At 53.9% G+C, this 16,995-nt stretch overlaps 1 protein-coding gene across 8 annotated transcripts in view; it reads left to right on the top strand.

The window, feature by feature from the left end:
- Positions 1-16,995, top strand: part of LOC112228329 (rap guanine nucleotide exchange factor 6) — a 163,469-nt gene that overhangs the window by 49,379 nt on the left and 97,095 nt on the right. For 5 of the 8 annotated variants that reach the window (XM_042309538.1, XM_042309533.1, XM_042309537.1 and 2 more), the window contains 2 exons: positions 3,473-3,622; positions 15,071-15,088. In XM_042309538.1, coding sequence (XP_042165472.1) covers positions 3,473-3,622; positions 15,071-15,088 — 168 coding nt within the window. The remainder of the gene's footprint in view (positions 1-3,472; positions 3,623-15,070; positions 15,089-16,995) is intronic. The other 3 variants (XM_042309534.1, XM_042309541.1, XM_042309535.1) reach the window with 2 other exon arrangements.

Genomic DNA, 16,995 nt, shown 5'->3' with positions numbered 1-16,995 from the left:
TCCGGCTTGTTTTTACTCTGGCTGGGCCGGTGGTGGCATTTCGACTTCACTGTGTCAGTGACAGCATTTGATGGGTTTACAAACTAGGGTTGTGAACGTTTAAACAAAATTGGGATCCTTAACATTAAGAAAATCACTTGGAGAATTATTATTTTTTCCTTCACAAAATTATAATCTCAGTGCAGTTATCACAACTACCACTAACAGGTCCCGATCATCAACATGAAGGAAAAATGAAAATTAAGCAAATACCTAACGCAACAATACTGTAACTTTAGGAGGAGAGAAAAAGGCAGTCTTTTAGCTACTTTATTTTGGTATTATTTATTTCACCATTATTTAACCAGGTAGGCCAGTTGAGAACAAGTGGTTATCCCAGTTACACATGGGATAAACAAACGTACAGTCAACACAATATAAAAGTCTATATACAGTGTGTGCAAATGTAGTAAGATTAGGGAGGTAAGACAATAAATATGCCATAGTGGTGAAATATCTGCAATTTAGCAATTAAACAAGAGTGATAGATATGAAGAAGATTAATGTGTGATACTGGGGTGCAAAGGAGCAAAACATAAATGACAATATGGGGATGAGGTAGTTGGGTGGGCTATTTACAGATGGGCGGAAAGCTGCTCTGACAGCTGATGCTTTAAGTTAGTGAGGTAGATATGTCTCCAGCTTCAGTGATTTTTGCAATTCGTTCCAGTCATTGGCAGCAGAGAACTGGAAGGAAAGGTGGCAAAAGGAGGAGTTGGCTTTGGGGATGACCAGTGAAATATACCTGCTGCAGCGCGTGCTACGGGTGGGTGGTGCGATGGTGACCAGTGAGCTGAGACAAGGTGGAGCTTTACCTAGCAAGGACTTATAGATGACCTGGAGTCAGTGGATTTGGCGACGAATATGAAGTGAGGGCCAGCCAACGAGAGCATACAGGTCGCACTGGTGGGTAGTATATGGGACTTTGGTGACAAAACGGATGGCACTGTGATACACTGCATCCAATATGCTGAGTAGAGTGTTGGAGGCTATTTTGTAAATGACATCGCCAAAGTCGAGGATCAGTAGGATGGTCAGTTTTACGAGGGTATGTTTGGCAGCATGAGTGAAGGATGCTTTGTTTCGAAATAGGAAGCCGATTTCTAGATTTAATATTGGATTGGAGATGTTTAATGTGAGTCTGGAAGGAGCGTTTACAGTCTAACCAGACACCTAGGTATTTGTAGTTGTCCACATATTCAAAAGTCAAAAGCCTCCAGAGTAGTGATGCTAGGCGGTCGGGCCGGTGCGGGCAGCGATCGGTTGAAGAGCATGCATTTAGTTTTACTTGCATTTAAGAGCAGTTGGAGGCCACGGAAGGGGAGTTGTATGGCATTGAAGCTTGTCTGGAGTAGAGGTCGACCGAATATGATTTTTCAACACCGATACCGATTATTGGAGGCCCAAAAACAGCCTATACTGATTAATCGGCCAATTAAAAAAAAAAAAAAAAAAACTGTTTTTTATGTTTGTAATAATGACAATTTAGGGAGCGTTTGACAGTGATGCGTGGTGGTCGTCTGACCGCGGACCCATTACGGATGCAGGCAATGAGGCAGTGATCGCTGACAGCAGAGATGTATTTAGAGGGCAGGTTGGTCATAATGATATCTATGAGGGTGACCGTGTTTATGGATTTTTGGTTGTACCTGGTAGGTTCCATGATCATTTGTGTGAGTTTGAGGGCATCTATTTTAGATTGTAGCATATCCCTTCGGGAATAGGGGTGGAACTGGGGGCTACAGGGCCTGGGTTAACCTCTACATCACCAGAGGAACAGAGGAGGTGTAGGATAAGGGTACAGCTAAAGGCTATAAGAACTGGTCGTCTAATGCGTTGGGAACAGAATTAAAGGCGCAGATTTCTGGGCGTGGTAGAATAGATTCGAGACATAATGTATTGACAATGGTATGGTAGGATGTGAGTACAGTGGAGGTAAACCTAGGCGTTTATTACCTGGAGCTGTTGGGAGGGAGAATGAGAGGCTCGAAGCAGAGTAACGAGGGAGGGGGAGAAGGATAGCAACCAAATAGACTCGTGCTGGTGGACTCACTAGTTATTTATAATTTAATCTGATTACATAGTACCTGACTTGACGTATCAAACCAAGAGACTCTAGTTAAGCTAGCTAGCTTGTGTTAGCTATTGTAATGGAGACTACATAACTTGAACTGTGCGCTTCCTCCCCTTCCAAATCCTCCAGTAAATAACAACAAACCCATTCAGGATAAGAGGCGGCCTGCCTGTTGGCTCTTGGTGTTGTAGCCCGTCTTTCTCATTTAACTTTTATTTCTGTCATTGTAATTCCATCTTCCGTTGAATAGCTGATGTCTCCTAATTACTTGCCACAGGGAAGCTCTATGACTGTAGCCTAGAGCCGGTTTGATGACAACAACAAGCCTCACGCTACACTCTCGAGAAAAGCACACTAGCAGCATAAATGATAAAACAATCACTCCGCGGGAAGCGCAATGTAGACATCTGCATTATGAATTCACATGATTTTAATTTTAAATTTGTATTGTTTTAACTGAAAACCCTCCCAAAAAATGGCTGTTTTGATCAATGGGTAATAGTTTGTTTGCCACGTACTTATTACAAACACAGCACTTTACCTGGGCTGTTAGGTTACGTCAGCTCCTCCACTGATAAACCCATCTGCCCTCATAAAACACTTCCTCTCCTCTCATACTACACTGCCTTTATTATCCTCATCGTTTTTCTGGTGAAAATACTCTCCGTAAACATGTGAATCTAGAAAAGTACTGTTTCTTTTTTAAATCCTCAAAGCCTATGAGTCTTGAACAGTTGAAGTATTCTTCCACTAATACTTATCCTAGTTTTAATGTTTCTGAATAGTTTCACAACTCACTTCACAAAATGCAACTATTTGCTCAGCTTTTGTTTTTTTGTAATGTGAAAAGAAAACAAATTCTCCAGCAATAACAGCGTAGTAATGCAATGTTCTCCACAATCAAAAATGTTCTGTCTCGCAAAGGAAATTGGTATATTGAAGGTTTCCTACAGGAAGCTGTGGTCTCACTGTGAGCTGTGTTGTGCAGAAACGGCCTCCTGACTCGACACAGCAGACTGAGAATGACTAGAACTATTCTCGTCGCAGCCTTTGAGAGAGAGAGAGAGAGAGAGAGAGCCTCATTCCGTCTCCTATCTCCTCTCTTCTCTTGCCCGTGTCCTGGATGCAGTCCCCATGACAAGGCGCTTGCACAGGCTCTCTGTGCTGTGGAAGACCTGGATGTTCTACCAGGAGCCTGAACAACAGAACTCTGAACAGGAACAGAGCCAGGATCAGCTCTCAGAACCAGCAGCCAGAAAGAACTGTGATCAGTCTGAGCAGCTGACTCTGATCTCAAAACAAGAACAGTCTAGTAGTAGCGGTAGCTCTGAGCCCCGGACCTCCAGCACTGAGGCCCAGCTTGGTGATGTGTTTCAGGTGGACAATGCCAGCGAGGGTGAGGAGGGGGCACTGCAGAGGGAGGCATCCCAGAGACGTTCCCGCCGGCGCTTTCGCAAAGTCAACCCCCGGGGAGAGCGGGAACTGATCACTGACGGCCAGGACCCCACGGTAAGAACTGACGTTAATGTATTCTAACTATGTTCCTGAAGTTAAAGGACTTCTACTCGGCTCAGACAGAAAGATGTCATAGACAGCTGTGTCTGAGGTGTCTGTACCAAGCTTTCTCTGTTTAGTGTAAGTGTAGTGTTGACAGCCGTGGTGAAACTGTAAAAGTGTTAAATGAAGTACTTGTTGTGTGGTAGGTAACCGTCTAAATGCTGTGTGGTTGAGATGTTGGTTTATAGCTAGCGACGTGTCCAGGAATACAAATAGCGGAGGATAAGGAGAGTGGATTTACTCTGTAAAAGTATATCTACTGGTTTGTTGGTTACAATTTAGTTAGTTTATTCCCCCCCAAAAATAGTTGTCACAAGATCTTGAGTGTTGAAAGTTGAATGAAACATTGCAGAATAAGTAGATTTCATGCCTGTATCCTACATTTACTCCACACTGAACTACCATAGCCATGAAGCCTATTCTATGTCCTGCAGAGGGCTCACTTGGGGTGGGGGGCGAAAGCAGACACGTGCCTTTACAGTGGACAGTCAAAAGTTAACTTGAGTTATGTTTTATGTAATGACTAAAATGTAAATGTCCTCTGTTGATCCTCCTGACATCTTGTATCTCTCTCTCGCCCTCTCTCTCTCTCGCCCTCTCTCGCCCTCTCTCTCTCTCTCGCCCTCTCTCTCGCCCTCTCTCTCGCCCTCTTTCTCGCCCTGTCTCTCGCCCTGTCTCTCGCCCTGTCTCTCTGTCTCTCGCCCTGTCTCTCGCCCTCTCTCTCTCGCCCTGTCTCTCGCCCTGCCTCTCGCCCTGTCTCTCGCCCTCTCTCTCTCTCGCCCTGTCTCTCTCTCGCCCTGTCTCTCTCTCTCGCCCTGTCTCTCTCTCTCGCCCTCTCTCTCTCTCGCCCTGTCTCTCTCTCGCCCTGTCTCTCTCTCGCCCTCTCTCTCTCTCGCCCCTCTCTCTCTCGCCCTCTCTCTCTCTCTCTCTCTCTCTCGCCCTCTCTCTCTCTCGCCCTCTCTCTCTCGCCCTCTCTCTCTCTCGCCCTCTCTCTCTCTCTCTCTCTCGCCCTCTCTCTCTCTCTCTCCTCTCTCTCTCTCTCTCTCTCTCCCTCTCTCTCTCTCTCTCTCTCTCTCTCTCTCTCTCTCTCTCGCCCTCTCCTCTCTCTCTCGCCCTCGCCTCTCTCTCTCTCTCGCCCTCTCTCTCTCTCGCCCTCTCTCTCTCTCTCTCTCTCTCTCTCTCGCCTCTCTCTCTCTCTCGCCCTCTCGCCCTCTCTCTCGCCCTCTCTCGCCCTCTCTCTCTCTCGCCCTCTCTCTCGCCCTCTCTCTCTCTCTCCTCTCTCTCTCTCTCGCCCTCTCTCTCTCTCTCTCTCTCTCTCTCGCCCTCTCTCTCTCTCTCTCTCGCCCCTCTCTCTCTCTCTCGCCCTCTCTCTCTCTCTCGCCCTCTCTCTCTCTCTCTCTCGCCTCTCTCTCTCTCTCTCGCCCTCTCTCTCTCTCTCGCCTCGCCCCTCTCTCTCTCGCCCTCTCTCTCGCCCTCTCTCTCGCCCTCTCTCTCTCTCCTCTCTCTCTCTCTCTCTCTCTCGCCTCTCTCTCTCTCTCGCGCCTCTCTCTCTCTCGCCCTCTCTCTCTCTCTCGCCCTCTCTCTCTCTCTCGCCCTCTCTCTCTCTCTCTCGCCTCCTCTCTCTCTCGCCCTCTCTCTGTCTCTCGCCTCTCTCTCTGTCTCTCTCCTCTCTCTCTCTCTCGCCCTCTCTCTCTCTCTCGCCTCTCTCTCGCCCTCTCTCGCTCTCTCTCTCTCTCTCTCGCCCTCTCTCTCTCTCTCGCCCCTCTCTCTCTCTCGCCCTCTCTCTCTCTCTCGCCCTCTCTCTCTCTCTCGCCCTCTCTCTCTCTCTCTCGCCCCTCTCTCTCTCTCTCGCCCTCTCTCTCTCGCCCTCTCTCTCTCTCGCCTCTCTCTCTCTCTCTCGCCCTCTCTCTCTCTCTCTCGCCTCTCTCTCTCTCGCCCTCTCTCTCTCTCGCCTCCTCTCTCTCGCCCTCTCTCTCTCGCCCTCTCTCCTCTCTCTCGCCCTCTCTCTCTCGCCCTCTCTCTCTCTCTCTCGCCCTCTCTCTCTCTCTCGCCCTCTCTCTCTCTCTCGCCCTCTCTCTCTCTCTCGCCCTCTCTCTCTCTCGCCCTCTCGCCCTCTCTCTCTCTCTCTCTCTCTCTCTCTCGCCCTCTCTCTCTCTCTCCCTCTCTCTCGCCCTCTCTCTCTCGCCCTCTCTCTCTCTCTCTCTCTCTCGCCTCTCTCTCTCTCTCTCGCCCTCTCTCTCGCCTCTCTCTCTCGCCTCTCTCGCCCTCTCTCTCTCTCTCGCCCTCTCTCTCTCTCGCCCTCTCTCTCTCTCTCTCGCCGCTCTCTCTCTCTCTCGCCCTCTCTCGCCCTCTCTCTCTCTCTCGCCTTCTCTCTCTCTCTCTCTCTCTCTCTCTCTCGCCCTCTCTCTCTCTCTCGCCCCTCTCTCTCTCTCTCTCGCCCTCTCTCTCTCTCTCGCCCTCTCTCTCTCTCTCGCCCTCTCTCTCTCTCTCTCGCCCTCTCTCTCTCTCTCGCTTTCTCTCTCGCCCTCTCTCTCTCTCTCGCCTCTCCCTCTCTCTCTCTCTCTCGCCCTCTCTCTCTCTCTCTCGCCCTCTCTCTCTCTCTCGCCCCTCTCTCTCTCTCTCGCCCTCTCTCTCTCTCGCCCCTCTCTCTCTCTCGCCTCTCTCTCTCTCTCGCCCTCTCTCTCTCTCTCGCCCTCTCGCCCTCTCTCGCCTCTCTCTCGCCCTCTCTCTCTCTCGCCCTCTCTCTCTCTCTCGGGCCCTCTCTCTCTCTCGCCCTCTCTCTCTCTCGCCCTCTCTCTCTCTCTCTCTCTCTCGCCCTCTCTCTCTCTCTCTCTCTCTCTCGCCCTCTCTCTCTCTCGCCCTCTCTCTCTCTCGCCCTCTCTCTCTGCCCTCTCTCTCTCTCTCTCTCTCTCTCGCCTCTCTCTCTCTCTCTCTCTCTCGCCCTCTCTCTCTCTCTCGCCCCTCTCTCTCTCTCTCGCCCTCTCTCTCTCTCTCGCCCTCTCTCTCTCTCTCTCTCTCGCCCTCCCTCTCTCGCCTCTCTCTCTCTCTCTCTCTCGCCTCTCTCTCGCCCTCTCTCTCGCCCTCTCTCCTCTCTCTCTCTCTCTCGCCTCTCTCTCTCGCCCTCTCTCTCTCTCTCTCCCTCTCTCTCTCGCCCTCTCTCTCTCTCTCTCGCCCCTCTCTCTCTCGCCCTCTCTCTCTCTCGCCCTCTCTCTCTCTCTCGCCCCTCTCTCTCTCTCTCTCCTCTCTCTCTCTCTCTCGCCCTCTCTCTCTCTCGCCCTCTCTCCCTCTCTCTCGCCCTCTCTCTCTCTCGCCCTCTCTCTCCTCTCTCTCTCTCTCTCGCCCTCTCTCTCTCCTCGCCCTCTCTCTCTCTCTCCTCTCGCCCTCTCTCTCTCTCGCCCTCTCTCTCTCTCTCTCTCCTCTCTCTCTCTCTCTCGCCCTCTCTCTCTCTCTCCCCTCTCTCTCTCTCTCTCGCCCTCTCTCTCTCTCTCGCCCTCTCTCTCTCTCTCTCGCCCTCTCTCTCTCTCTCTCTCTGCCCTCTCTCTCTCCCCCTCTCTCTCTCTCGCCCTCTCTCTCTCTCTCTCCCTCTCTCTCTCTCTCTCTCTCGCCTCTCGCCCTCTCTCTCTCTCTCTCGCCCTCTCTCTCTCTCTCTCTCGCCCTCCTTCTCTCTCGCCTCTCTCTCTCTCGCCCTCTCTCTCTCGCCCCCTCTCTCTCTCTCTCTCTCGCCCTCTCTCTCTCTCGCCCTCTCTCTCTCTCTCGCCCTCTCTCTCTCTCTCGCCCTCTCTCTCTCTCTCGCCCTCTCTCTCTCTCTCGCCCTCTCTCTCTCTCTCGCCCTCTCTCTCTCTCTCGCCTCTCTCTCTCTCTCTCGCCCTCTCTCTCTCTCTCGCCCTCTCTCTCCCTCTCTCTCTCTCTCGCCCTCTCTCTCTCTCTCTGCCCTCTCTCTCTCTCTCTCTCTCGCCCTCTCTCTCTCTCTCGCCCTCTCTCTCTCTCTCTCTCTCTCTCTCGCCCTCTCTCTCTCTACGAGCAGCCCTCTCTCTCTCGCCCTCTCTCTCTCCCTCTCTCTCTCTCTCTCTCGCCCTCTCTCTCGCTCTCTCTCTCCCTCTCTCTCTCGCTCTCTTCTTCGCCCTCTCTCTCTCTCTCTCTCTCCGCTCCTCCTCTCTCTCGCCTCTCTCTCTCTCTGATGCCCTCTCTCTTCTCTCTCAGCCCTCTCTCTCTCCGCCCTCTCTTGACCAAGCACTCTCTCTCTCTCTTTCTCTCTCTCAGCCCTATGGGATGTCTCTGCTGGTCTCTCTCTCTCTCTCTCGCCCTCTCTCTCTCATCTGGCTGCCTCTCGACTTGCAATATCTCTCTGATGATAGGACTTGCCCCTCTCTCTCTGGACATTGCCCTCTCTAGTTTGTGCCTTCTCTCAGAAGACTCTCTCCCGTGGGTAATCTGCTCTCTGAGCTCTCTCTCTCTAAAGCCCTCTCTCTCGCCCCCTCTCTCTCTTTCTCGCCCTCTCTCTAGGCCCCAAAGAAGCCTCTTGTCCATCTAAGCCCTCTCTTTGCTAGTTCTGAAAGTAGTGATATCTCTCCAAGCTCTCTCTTCGCCCTAGGATTTAATCTCTCGCCCTCTCTCTCTTGGCCCTCTCTCTCTCTCTCTCGTCCTCTCTCTTGCCCTCTCTCTCTCTGCCTCTATCTCTCTGTAGATCTCTCTCTCTGCCCTCTCTCTCTCTCGCCCTCTCTCTCAATCTCTCTTTCTCTCTCTTCTCTCTCTCGTCTCTCTCTGCGCCCTCTCTCAGTGCTCTCTCTCTCTCTCGCCCTCTCTCTCTCTCGCCCTCTCTCCTCTCTCGCCCTCTCTCAAGCCCTCTCTCTCGCCCTCTTTAAAAGAGAGCGCCCTCCTCTCTCTCTGGCCATCTCTCTCTACCCTCTCTCTCTCTGCCCTCTCTCTGAGGGCCCTCTCTCTCAGCCCTCTCTCTCTCTAGGATTTTCTCTCTCCCTCTCTCTCTTGCCCTCTCTCTCTCTCTGCCTCTCTCTCTCTCTCTCGCCCTCTCTCTCTCTCTCTCTTCTCTCTCTCGCCCCTCTCTCTCTCTCTCGCCCTCTCTCTCTCTCTCGCCCCTCTCTCTCTCTCTCGTTTTCTGCCCTCTCTCTCTCTCGGTTCTCTCTCTCTGCCCTCTCTCTCGCCCTCTCTCTCGCCCTCTCTCTCGCCTCTCTCTCGCCCTCTCTCTAGCCCTCTCTCTGCCCTCTCTCTCGCCCTCTCTCTGCCCTCTCTCTGCCCTCTCAACTCTCTCTCAAAGCCCTCTCCCTCTCTCCGCCCTGTCTCTCCGCCCTGTCTCTCCCGCCCTGTCTCTCTCGCCTGGCGCCCTCTCTCTCTCAGCCCTCTCTCTCTCTGCCCTCTCTCTCGAAGCCCTCTCCCTCTCTCGCCTCTCTCCCTCTCGGCCCTCTGTCTTTGGCCCTCTCTCTCTCGCCCTGAAAGCCCTGTCTCTCTCGCCTGTCTCTCTCGCCCTGTCTCTCTCTCTCGCCCTCTCTCTCTCTCTCTCGCCCTCTCTCTCGCCCTCTCTCTCGATCTCTCTCGCCCTCTCTCTCTCTCTCGCCCTCTCCTCTCTCCCGCCTGTCTCTCCCGCCCTGTCTCTCTCCGCCCTGTCTCTCTCCCTGTCTCATGCCCTGTCTCTCCCGCCTGTCATGCCCTGTCTCTCCCGCCCACTCTCTCTCTCGCCCTGTCTTTGGATCGCCCTCTCTCTCGCCCTGTCTCTCTGTCCTCTCTCTCTCGCCCTCTCTCTCTCTTTTCTCTCTCTCGTCTCCCTCTCTCGCCCTCTCTCTCTCTGCCCTCTCTCTCTCTGCCCCTCTCTCTCTCGCCCTCTTCTCTCTCGCCTGTCTCTCTCTAGCCCTGTCTCTCTAGCCTGTCTCTCTCTCAGCCCTGTCTCTCTCTCTCGCCCTGTCTCTCTCTCTGCCCTGTCTCTCTCTGAAGCCCTGTCTCTCTCTCTCGCCCTGTCTCTCTCTCTCGCCCTGTCTCTCTCTCTCGCCCTGTCTCTCTCTCGTCCCTAGTCTGTTTCTGCCCTCTTCTCTCTCTCTCGTCTCTCTTCTCTGGTCTCTCAGCTCTCTCTCTCTGCCCTCTCATCTCTCTAGGTTCTCCTCTCGTCTCTTTTCTCTCGCCCTCTCTCTTTCTGCCCTCACTGTTCTCTGTCGATCATTCTCTCGCCCTCTCTCTCGGGCTCTGAGATTTCTCTCTGGAGCCCTCTCAAAAGGTCTCTCTATCTCTGGTCTTCTCTCTCTCGCCCTCTCTCTCATTCTCTCTAATCCCTCTCTCTCTCACAGTCTCTTCCCTCTCTCTCTCTCTCTCTCTCCCCTCTCTGCTCTACCTCTCTCAGATTCAGTCTCTCCCCTCTCCTCTCTCTCTCGCCCTCTCTTTTGTTTCTGGTCTCTCTCTCTCTCTCTCTCTCGCCCTCTCTCTCTCTGTGAGCCTCTCTCTCTCTGCCCTCTCTCTCTCTGCCCTCTCTCTCTCAGGCCCTCTCTCTCTCTCTCGCCCTCTCTCTCTCAAGTCTCTCTCTCGCCCTCTCTCTCTCTCTCTCGCCCCTCTCTCTCTCGCATTCCTCTTCTCTCTCGCCGTTCTCAGCCCTCTCTCTCGCCCTCTCTGAATGAGCCCTCTTTCTCGCCCTCTCTCTCTCTGTCTCTCTCTCTGTCTCTCTCTCTCTGCCCTCTCTCTCTCGCCCTCTCTCTCTCTGCCTCTCTCTCTCTCGCCCTCTCTCTCTCTCTCTCTCTCTGCCCTCTCTCTCTCTCTGCCCTCTCTCTCTCGCCCTCTCTCTCTCTCGCCCTCTCTCTCTCTCGCCCTCTCTCTCGCCCTCTTTCTGCCCTCTCTCTCTCGCCCTCTCTGCTCGCCCTCTCTCTCTGCCCCTCTCTCTCTCTCTCGCCCTCTCTCTCTCTGCCCTCTTCTCTCTCGCCCTCTCTCTCTCGCCCTCTCTCTCTCGCCCTCTCTCTCTCTCGCCCTCTCTCTCTCGCCCTCTCTCTCTCTCTCCCTCTCTCTCTCTCTCTCTCTCTCGCCCTCTCTCTCTCGCCCTCTCTCTCTCTCTCGCCCTCTCTCTCGCCCTCTCTCTCTCTGCCCCTCTCTCGCCCTCTCTCTCGCCCTCTCTCTCGCCCTCTCTCTAGCCCTCTCTCTAAGCCCTCTCTCTCGCCCTCTCTCTCTCTCCCTCTCTCTCGCCCTCTCCCTCTCTCTCGCCCTCTCCCTCTCTCCCGCCCTGTCTCTCCCGCCCTGTCTCTCCCGCCCTGTCTCTTCGCCCTGTCTCTCCCGCCCTGTCTCTCCCGCCCTGTCTCTCCCGCCCTGTCTCTCCCGCCCTGTCTCTCCCGCCCTGTCTCTCCCGCCCTGTCTCTCCCGCCCTGTCTCTCTCGCCCTGTCTCTCTCGCCCTCTCTCTCTCTCGCCCTCTCTCTCTCTCGCCCTCTCTCTCTCTAAGCCCTCTCTCTCTCTCGCCCTCTTCTCTCTCGCCCTCTCCCTCTCTCGTCCTAAGGCCCTGTCTCTCTCTCGCCCTGTCTCTCTCTCTCGCCCTGAGCCCTGTCTCTCTCTCTCGCCCTGTCTCTCTCTCTCGCCCTGTCTCTCTCTCGCCCTGTCTCTCTCTCTCGCCCTGTCTCTCTCTCTCGCCCTGTCTCTCAAGGAGGGCCTGTCTCTCTCTCTCGCCCTCTCTCTCTCTCTCGCCCTCTCTCTCTCTCCCTCTCTCTCTCTGCGCCCCTCTCTCTCTCTCTCTCTCTCTGCCCTCTCTCTCTCTCTCTCGCCCCTCTCTCTCTCGCCCTCTCTCTCTCTGGCCCTCTCTCGGCTCTCGCCCTCCAGAAAAAAGCATTCTAAAGAAAAAAATGAAGCTCTCGCCCTCTCTCTCTCGCGCTCTCGCCTCTCTCTCTCTCTCGCCCTCTCTCTCTCTCGGAATAAGCCCTCTCTCTCTCTGAGGAACTCTCTCAGGGCCCTCTCTCTCTCTGGCCCTCTCTCTCTCGCCCTGTCTCTCTCTCGCCCTGGATGTCAAAACCTCGCCCTGTCTCATCTCTCTCGCCCTGTCTCTCTCTCTCGCCCTGTCCTCTCTCTCGCCTGAAGCATCTCTCTCTGCCCTCTCTCTCTCTCTGGCCCTCTCTCTCTCTCTCGCCCTCTCTCTCTCTCTCAGCCCTCTCTCTCTCTCTCTCGCCCTCTCTCTCTCTCTCTGCCCTCTCTCTCTCTGCCCCTCTCTAAGGGCTCTCTCTCGCCCTCTCTCTCTCTCTCTCTCGCCCCTCTCTCTCTCTCTCCGCCCTCTCTCTCGCTCTCTGCGCTCTCTCTCTCTCTCTCTCTCTCTCTCGCCCTCTCTCTCTCTCTGGTCGCCTCTCTCTCTCTCTCTCGCCCTCTCTCTCTCTCGCCCTCTCTCTCTCTCGCCCTCTCGCCCTCTCTCTCTCTCGCCCTCTCTCTCTCTCTCTGCCCTCTCTCTCTCTCTCGCCCTCTCTCTCTGGAACCTCTCTCTCTCTCTCGCCCTCTCTCTCTCAGCCCTCTCTTTCTCTCGCCTCTCTCTGTCTCTCGCCCTCTCTCTGTCTCTCGCCCTCTCTCTGTCTCTCGCCCTCTCTCTGTCTCTCGCCCTCCCTGTCTCTGCCCTCTCTATTCTCATGGATCTTCGCCCCTCTCTCTCTCTCTCGCCCCTCTCTCTCTCTCTCGCCCCTCTCTCTCTCTCTCACCCCTCTATGAGACATGGTCTCTCTCTCTCTCTCTCGCCCCTCAATGTCTCTCTCTGGCCTCTCTCTCTCTCTCGTACAGTTGAAGAGTCTCTCTCTCTCGCCCTCTCTCTCTCTCGCCCTCTCTCTCTCTCTCGCCCTCTCTCTCTCTCTCTCGCCCTCTCTCTCTCTCGCCCTCTCTCTCTCTCTCGCCCTCTCTCTCTCGCCCTCTCTCTCTCTCTTCTCTCTCTCTCTACGCCCTCTCGTCTGCTGCTGGTCTGAGCCCTCTCTCTCTCTCTTGGCCTCTCTCTCGCCCTCTCTCTCTCTCTTTCGCTCTCTCTCTGAAACGCCCTCTCTCTCTCTCTCGCCCTCTCTCTCTCTCTCTCGTAGCCTCTCTCTCTCTCGCCCTCTCTCTCTAGCGCTCTCTCTCTCTCGTCTCTCTCTCTCTGGCCCTCTCTCTCTCTCTCTCTCCCTCTCTCTCGCTCTCTCTCTCTCTCTCTCGCCCTCTCTCTCTCTCTCGCCCTCTCTCTCTCTCTCGCCCTCTCTCTCTCTCTCGCCTCTCTCTCTAGCCCTCTCTCTCTCTCGCCCTCTCTCTCTGCGCCTCTCTCTCGCCCTCTCTCTCTCTCTCTCTCGCCCTCTCTCTCTCTCTCTCTCGCCCCCTCTCTCTCTCTCGCCCTCTCTCTCTCTCTCGCCCTCTCTCTCTCTCGCCCTCTCTCTCTCCGCCCTCTCTCTCTCTCGCCCTCTCTCTCTCTCTCTCTGCCCCTCTCTCTCTCTCTGCCCTCTCTCTCTCTCGCCCTCTCTCTCTCTCGCCCTCTCTCTCTCTCGCCCTCTCTCTCTCTCGCCCTCTCTCTCTCTCGCCCTCTCTCTCTCTCGCCCTCTCTCTCTCTCTCGCCCTCTCTCTCTCTCTGCCCTCGCCCTCTCTCTCTCTCGCCTCGCCCCTCTCTCTCTCGCCCTCTCTCTCTCTCGCCCCTCTCTCTCTCTCGCCCCATCTCTCTCTCTCTCGCCCTCTCTCTCTCTCTCTCGCCTCTCTCTCTCTCTCTCTCTCGCCCTCTCTCTCTCTCTCTCGCCCTCTCTCTCTCTCTCGCCCCTCTCTCTCTCTCTCTCTCGCCTCTCTCTCTCTCTCTCGCCCTCTCTCTCTCTCTGCCCTCTCTCTCTCTCGCCCTCTCTCTCTCTCTCGCCCTCTCTCTCTCTCTCGCCCTCTCTCTCTCTCGCCCTCTCTCTCGCCCTCTCTCTCTCGCTCGCCCTCTCTCTCGCCCTCTCTCTCTCGCTGCCCTCTCTCTCTCGCCCTCTCGCTCTCTCTCTCGCCCTCTCGCTCTCTCTCTCTCGCCCTCTCGTGCTCTCTCTCTCTCTCGCCTTCTCTCTCGCCTTCTCTCTCGCCTTCTCTCTCGCCTTCTCTCTCGCCTCTCTCTCTCTCTCTCCTCCTCTCTCTCTCGCCCTCTCTCTCTCTCTCTCGCCCTCTCTTCTCTCTCTCGTCTCTCTCTGTCTCTCGCCCCTCTCTCTCTCTCTCAGCACCTCTCTTCTCAGCCCTCTCAACTCCTCTCTCTCGCCCTCTCTCAGCTCTCTCTCGCCCTCTCTCTCTCTCTCTCTCGCCCTCTCTCTCTCTCTCGCCCTCTCTCTCTCTCGCCCTCTCTCTCTCTCTCGCCCTCTCTCGCCTTCTCTCGCCTCTCTCGCCCTCTCTCGCCCCCTCTCTCTCGCCTTCTCGCCCTCTCTCTCGCCCCTCCTCTCGCCTCTCTCTCGCCCTCTCGCCCTCTCTCTCTCGCCCCTCTCTCTCTAAGCCCTGGAGAGCCCTCTGTCTTCTCGAAACTCTCTCGCCCTCTCTCGCCCTCTCTCTCTCACCCTCTCTCTCTGTCTTCGCCCTCTCCTCTCTCGCCCTCTCTCTCGCCCCTCTCTCTCTCTCGCCCTCGCTCTCTCTCTCGCCTCTCTCTCTCAGCCCTCTCTCTCTCTCTCGCCCTCTCTCTCTCTCTCTATCTCTCTCTCTCTCTCTCTCTCGCCTCTCTCCTCTCTCTCGCCCCTCTCTCTCTCTCTCTCTCTCTCTCCCTCTCTCTCTCTCTCTCGCCCTCTCTCTCTCTCTCGCCCTCTCTCTCTCTCTCTCGCCCCTCTCTCTCTCTCTCGCCCTCTCTCTCTCTCGCCCTCTCTCTCTCTCTCTCTCGCCCTCTCTCTCTCTCTCTCTCTCTCTCTCTCTGCCCTCTCTCGCCTTCTCTCGCCTTCTCTCTCCCTCTCTCTCGCCCCCTCTCTCTCGCCTTCTCGCCCTCTCTCTCGCCCCCTCTCTCTCGCTCTCTCTCTCTCTCTCCCTCTCTCTCTCGCCCTCTCTCTCTCGCCCTCTCTCTCTCTCACCCTCTTTCTCTCTCGCCCTCTCTCGCCCCCTCTCTCTCGCCCCTCTCTCTCGCCCCCTCTCTCTCGCCTCTCTCTCTCTCTGCCCTCTCTCTCTCGCCCTCTCTCTGCCCTCTCTCTCTCGCCCTCTCTCTCTCTCTCATCCTCTCTCTCTCTCACCCTCTCTCTCTCTCACCCTCTCTCTCTCTCGCCCTCTCAGGCCTCCTCTCTCTCTCTCGCCCCTCTCTCTCTCTCGCCCTCTCTCTCTCTCTCGCCCTCTCTCTCTCTCTCGCCCTCTCTCTCTCTCTCGCCCTCTCTCTCTCTCTCCCCCTCTCTCTCGCCCTCTCTCTCTCTCTCTCTCTCTCGCCCTCTCTCTCGCTCTCTCATGCGGCCTTTCTCTCGCTCTCTTGTGCGCTCTCTTCCTCCCCCCTATCCATTCCTGGTGCTTGATGTGGTCCACCTCAGGATTATGTGGATAACCAGGTATGTGGGAAACTTGACTTCTTCACTGAGTGTGTGGCGGTGCATGTTACCTTTCCCTTCTGTATGTGGATGTGTGAGTCATGCTAGTGTATGCACGTGCTCTTTAAAGGTCAGTGATGGGATACATCTGGCTGCATACTCGACTTGCAATATGTGATGATAGGACTTGCCAAATGGACATAAAGTAGTTTGTGCTATTTATGAGCAGAAGACAAAGGACGTGAGGGTAATGTGCTTTGAGCTCTAGTTGGTCTAAAGCCCTTACTAGAGTTTTTCAGATAGACAAAGAAGGTGTCCATCTAAGAGGTTTGCTAGTTGTGAAAGTAGTGATATTACCAAGCAAAGAGATTTAAGGACCATCGGCACTGTCCCATCTTGGTGCTCTCATGATATACTGTAGATCATTTTGAAACTAAAACTCAACCATTGCACCAATCTCTCTTTCTCTGTCTTTCTCTCAGTAATTATATATACAGTGGGGCAAAAAAAATATTTAGTCAGCCACCAATTGTGCAAGTTCTCCCACTTAAAAAGATGAGAGGCCTGTAATTGTCATCATAGGTACACTTCAACTATGACAGACAAAATGAGGGGAAAAAATCCAGAAAATCACATTGTAGCATTTTTAATGAATTTATTAGCAAATAATGGTGGAAAATAAGTATTTGGTCAATAACAAAAGTTTATCTCAATACTTTGTTGTATACCCTTTGTTGGCAATGAAAGAGGTCAAACGTTTTCTGTAAGTCTTCACAAGGTTTTCACACACTGTTGCTGGTATTTTGGCCCATTCCTCCATGCAGATCTCCTCTAGAGCAGTGATGTTTTGGGGCTGTTGCTGGACAACACTGACTTTCAACTCCATCCAAAGATTTTCTATGGGGTTGAGATCTGGAGACTGGCAAGGCCACTCCAGAACCTTGAAATGCTTCTTACGAAGCCACTCCTTCGTTGCCCGGGCGGTGTGTTTGGGATCATTGTCATGCTGAAAGACCCAGCCACGTTTCATCTTCAATGCCCTTGCTGATGGAAGGAGGCTTTCACTCAAAATCTCACGATACATGGCTCCATTCATTCTTTCCTTTACACGGATCAGTCGTCCTGCAGAAAAACAGCCCCAAAGCATGATGTTTCCACCCCCATGCTTCACAGTAGGTATGGTGTTCTTTGGATGCAACTCAGCATTCTTTGTCCTCCAAACACGACGAGTTGAGTTTTTACCAAAAAGTTCTATTTTCGTTTCATCTGACCATATGACATTCTCCAATATCTTCTTCTGGATCATCCAAATGCTCTCTAGCAAACTTCAGACGGGCCTGGACATGTACTGGCTTAAGCTGGGGGACACGAGGATTTGAGTCCCTGACGGCGTAGTGTGTTTCTGATGGTAGGCTTTGTTACTTTGGTCCCAGCTCTCTGCAGGTCATTCACTAGGTCCCCCCGTGTGGTTCTGGGATTTTTGCTCACTGTTCTTGTGATCATTTTGACCCCACGGGATGAGATCTTGCATGGAGCCCCAGATCGAAGGAGATTATCAGTGGTCTTGTATGTCTTCCATTTCCTAATAATTGCTCCCACAGTTGATTTCTTCAAACCAAGCTGCTTACCTATTGCAGATTCAGTCTTCCCAGCCTGGTGCAGGTCTACAATTTTGTTTCTGGTGTCCTTTGACAGCTCTTTGGTCTTGGTCATAGTGGAGTTTGGAGTGTGACTGTTTGAGGTTGTGTACAGGTGTCTTTTATACTGATAACAAGTTCAAACAGGTGCTATTAATACAGGCAACGAGTGGAGGACAGAGGCACCTCTTAATGAAGACGTTACAGGTCTGTGAGAGCCAGAAATATTGCTTGTTTGTAGGTGTCCAAATACTTATTTTCCACCTTAATTTGCAAATAAATTCATTAAAA

Source organism: Oncorhynchus tshawytscha, linkage group LG30 (genome assembly GCF_018296145.1).
Source record: "Oncorhynchus tshawytscha isolate Ot180627B linkage group LG30, Otsh_v2.0, whole genome shotgun sequence".
In the NCBI taxonomy this organism is placed as follows: Eukaryota; Metazoa; Chordata; class Actinopteri; order Salmoniformes; family Salmonidae; genus Oncorhynchus; species Oncorhynchus tshawytscha.
Note: the sequence above shows the minus strand (reverse complement) of the source record. Positions and strands in the feature narration are given on the sequence as shown.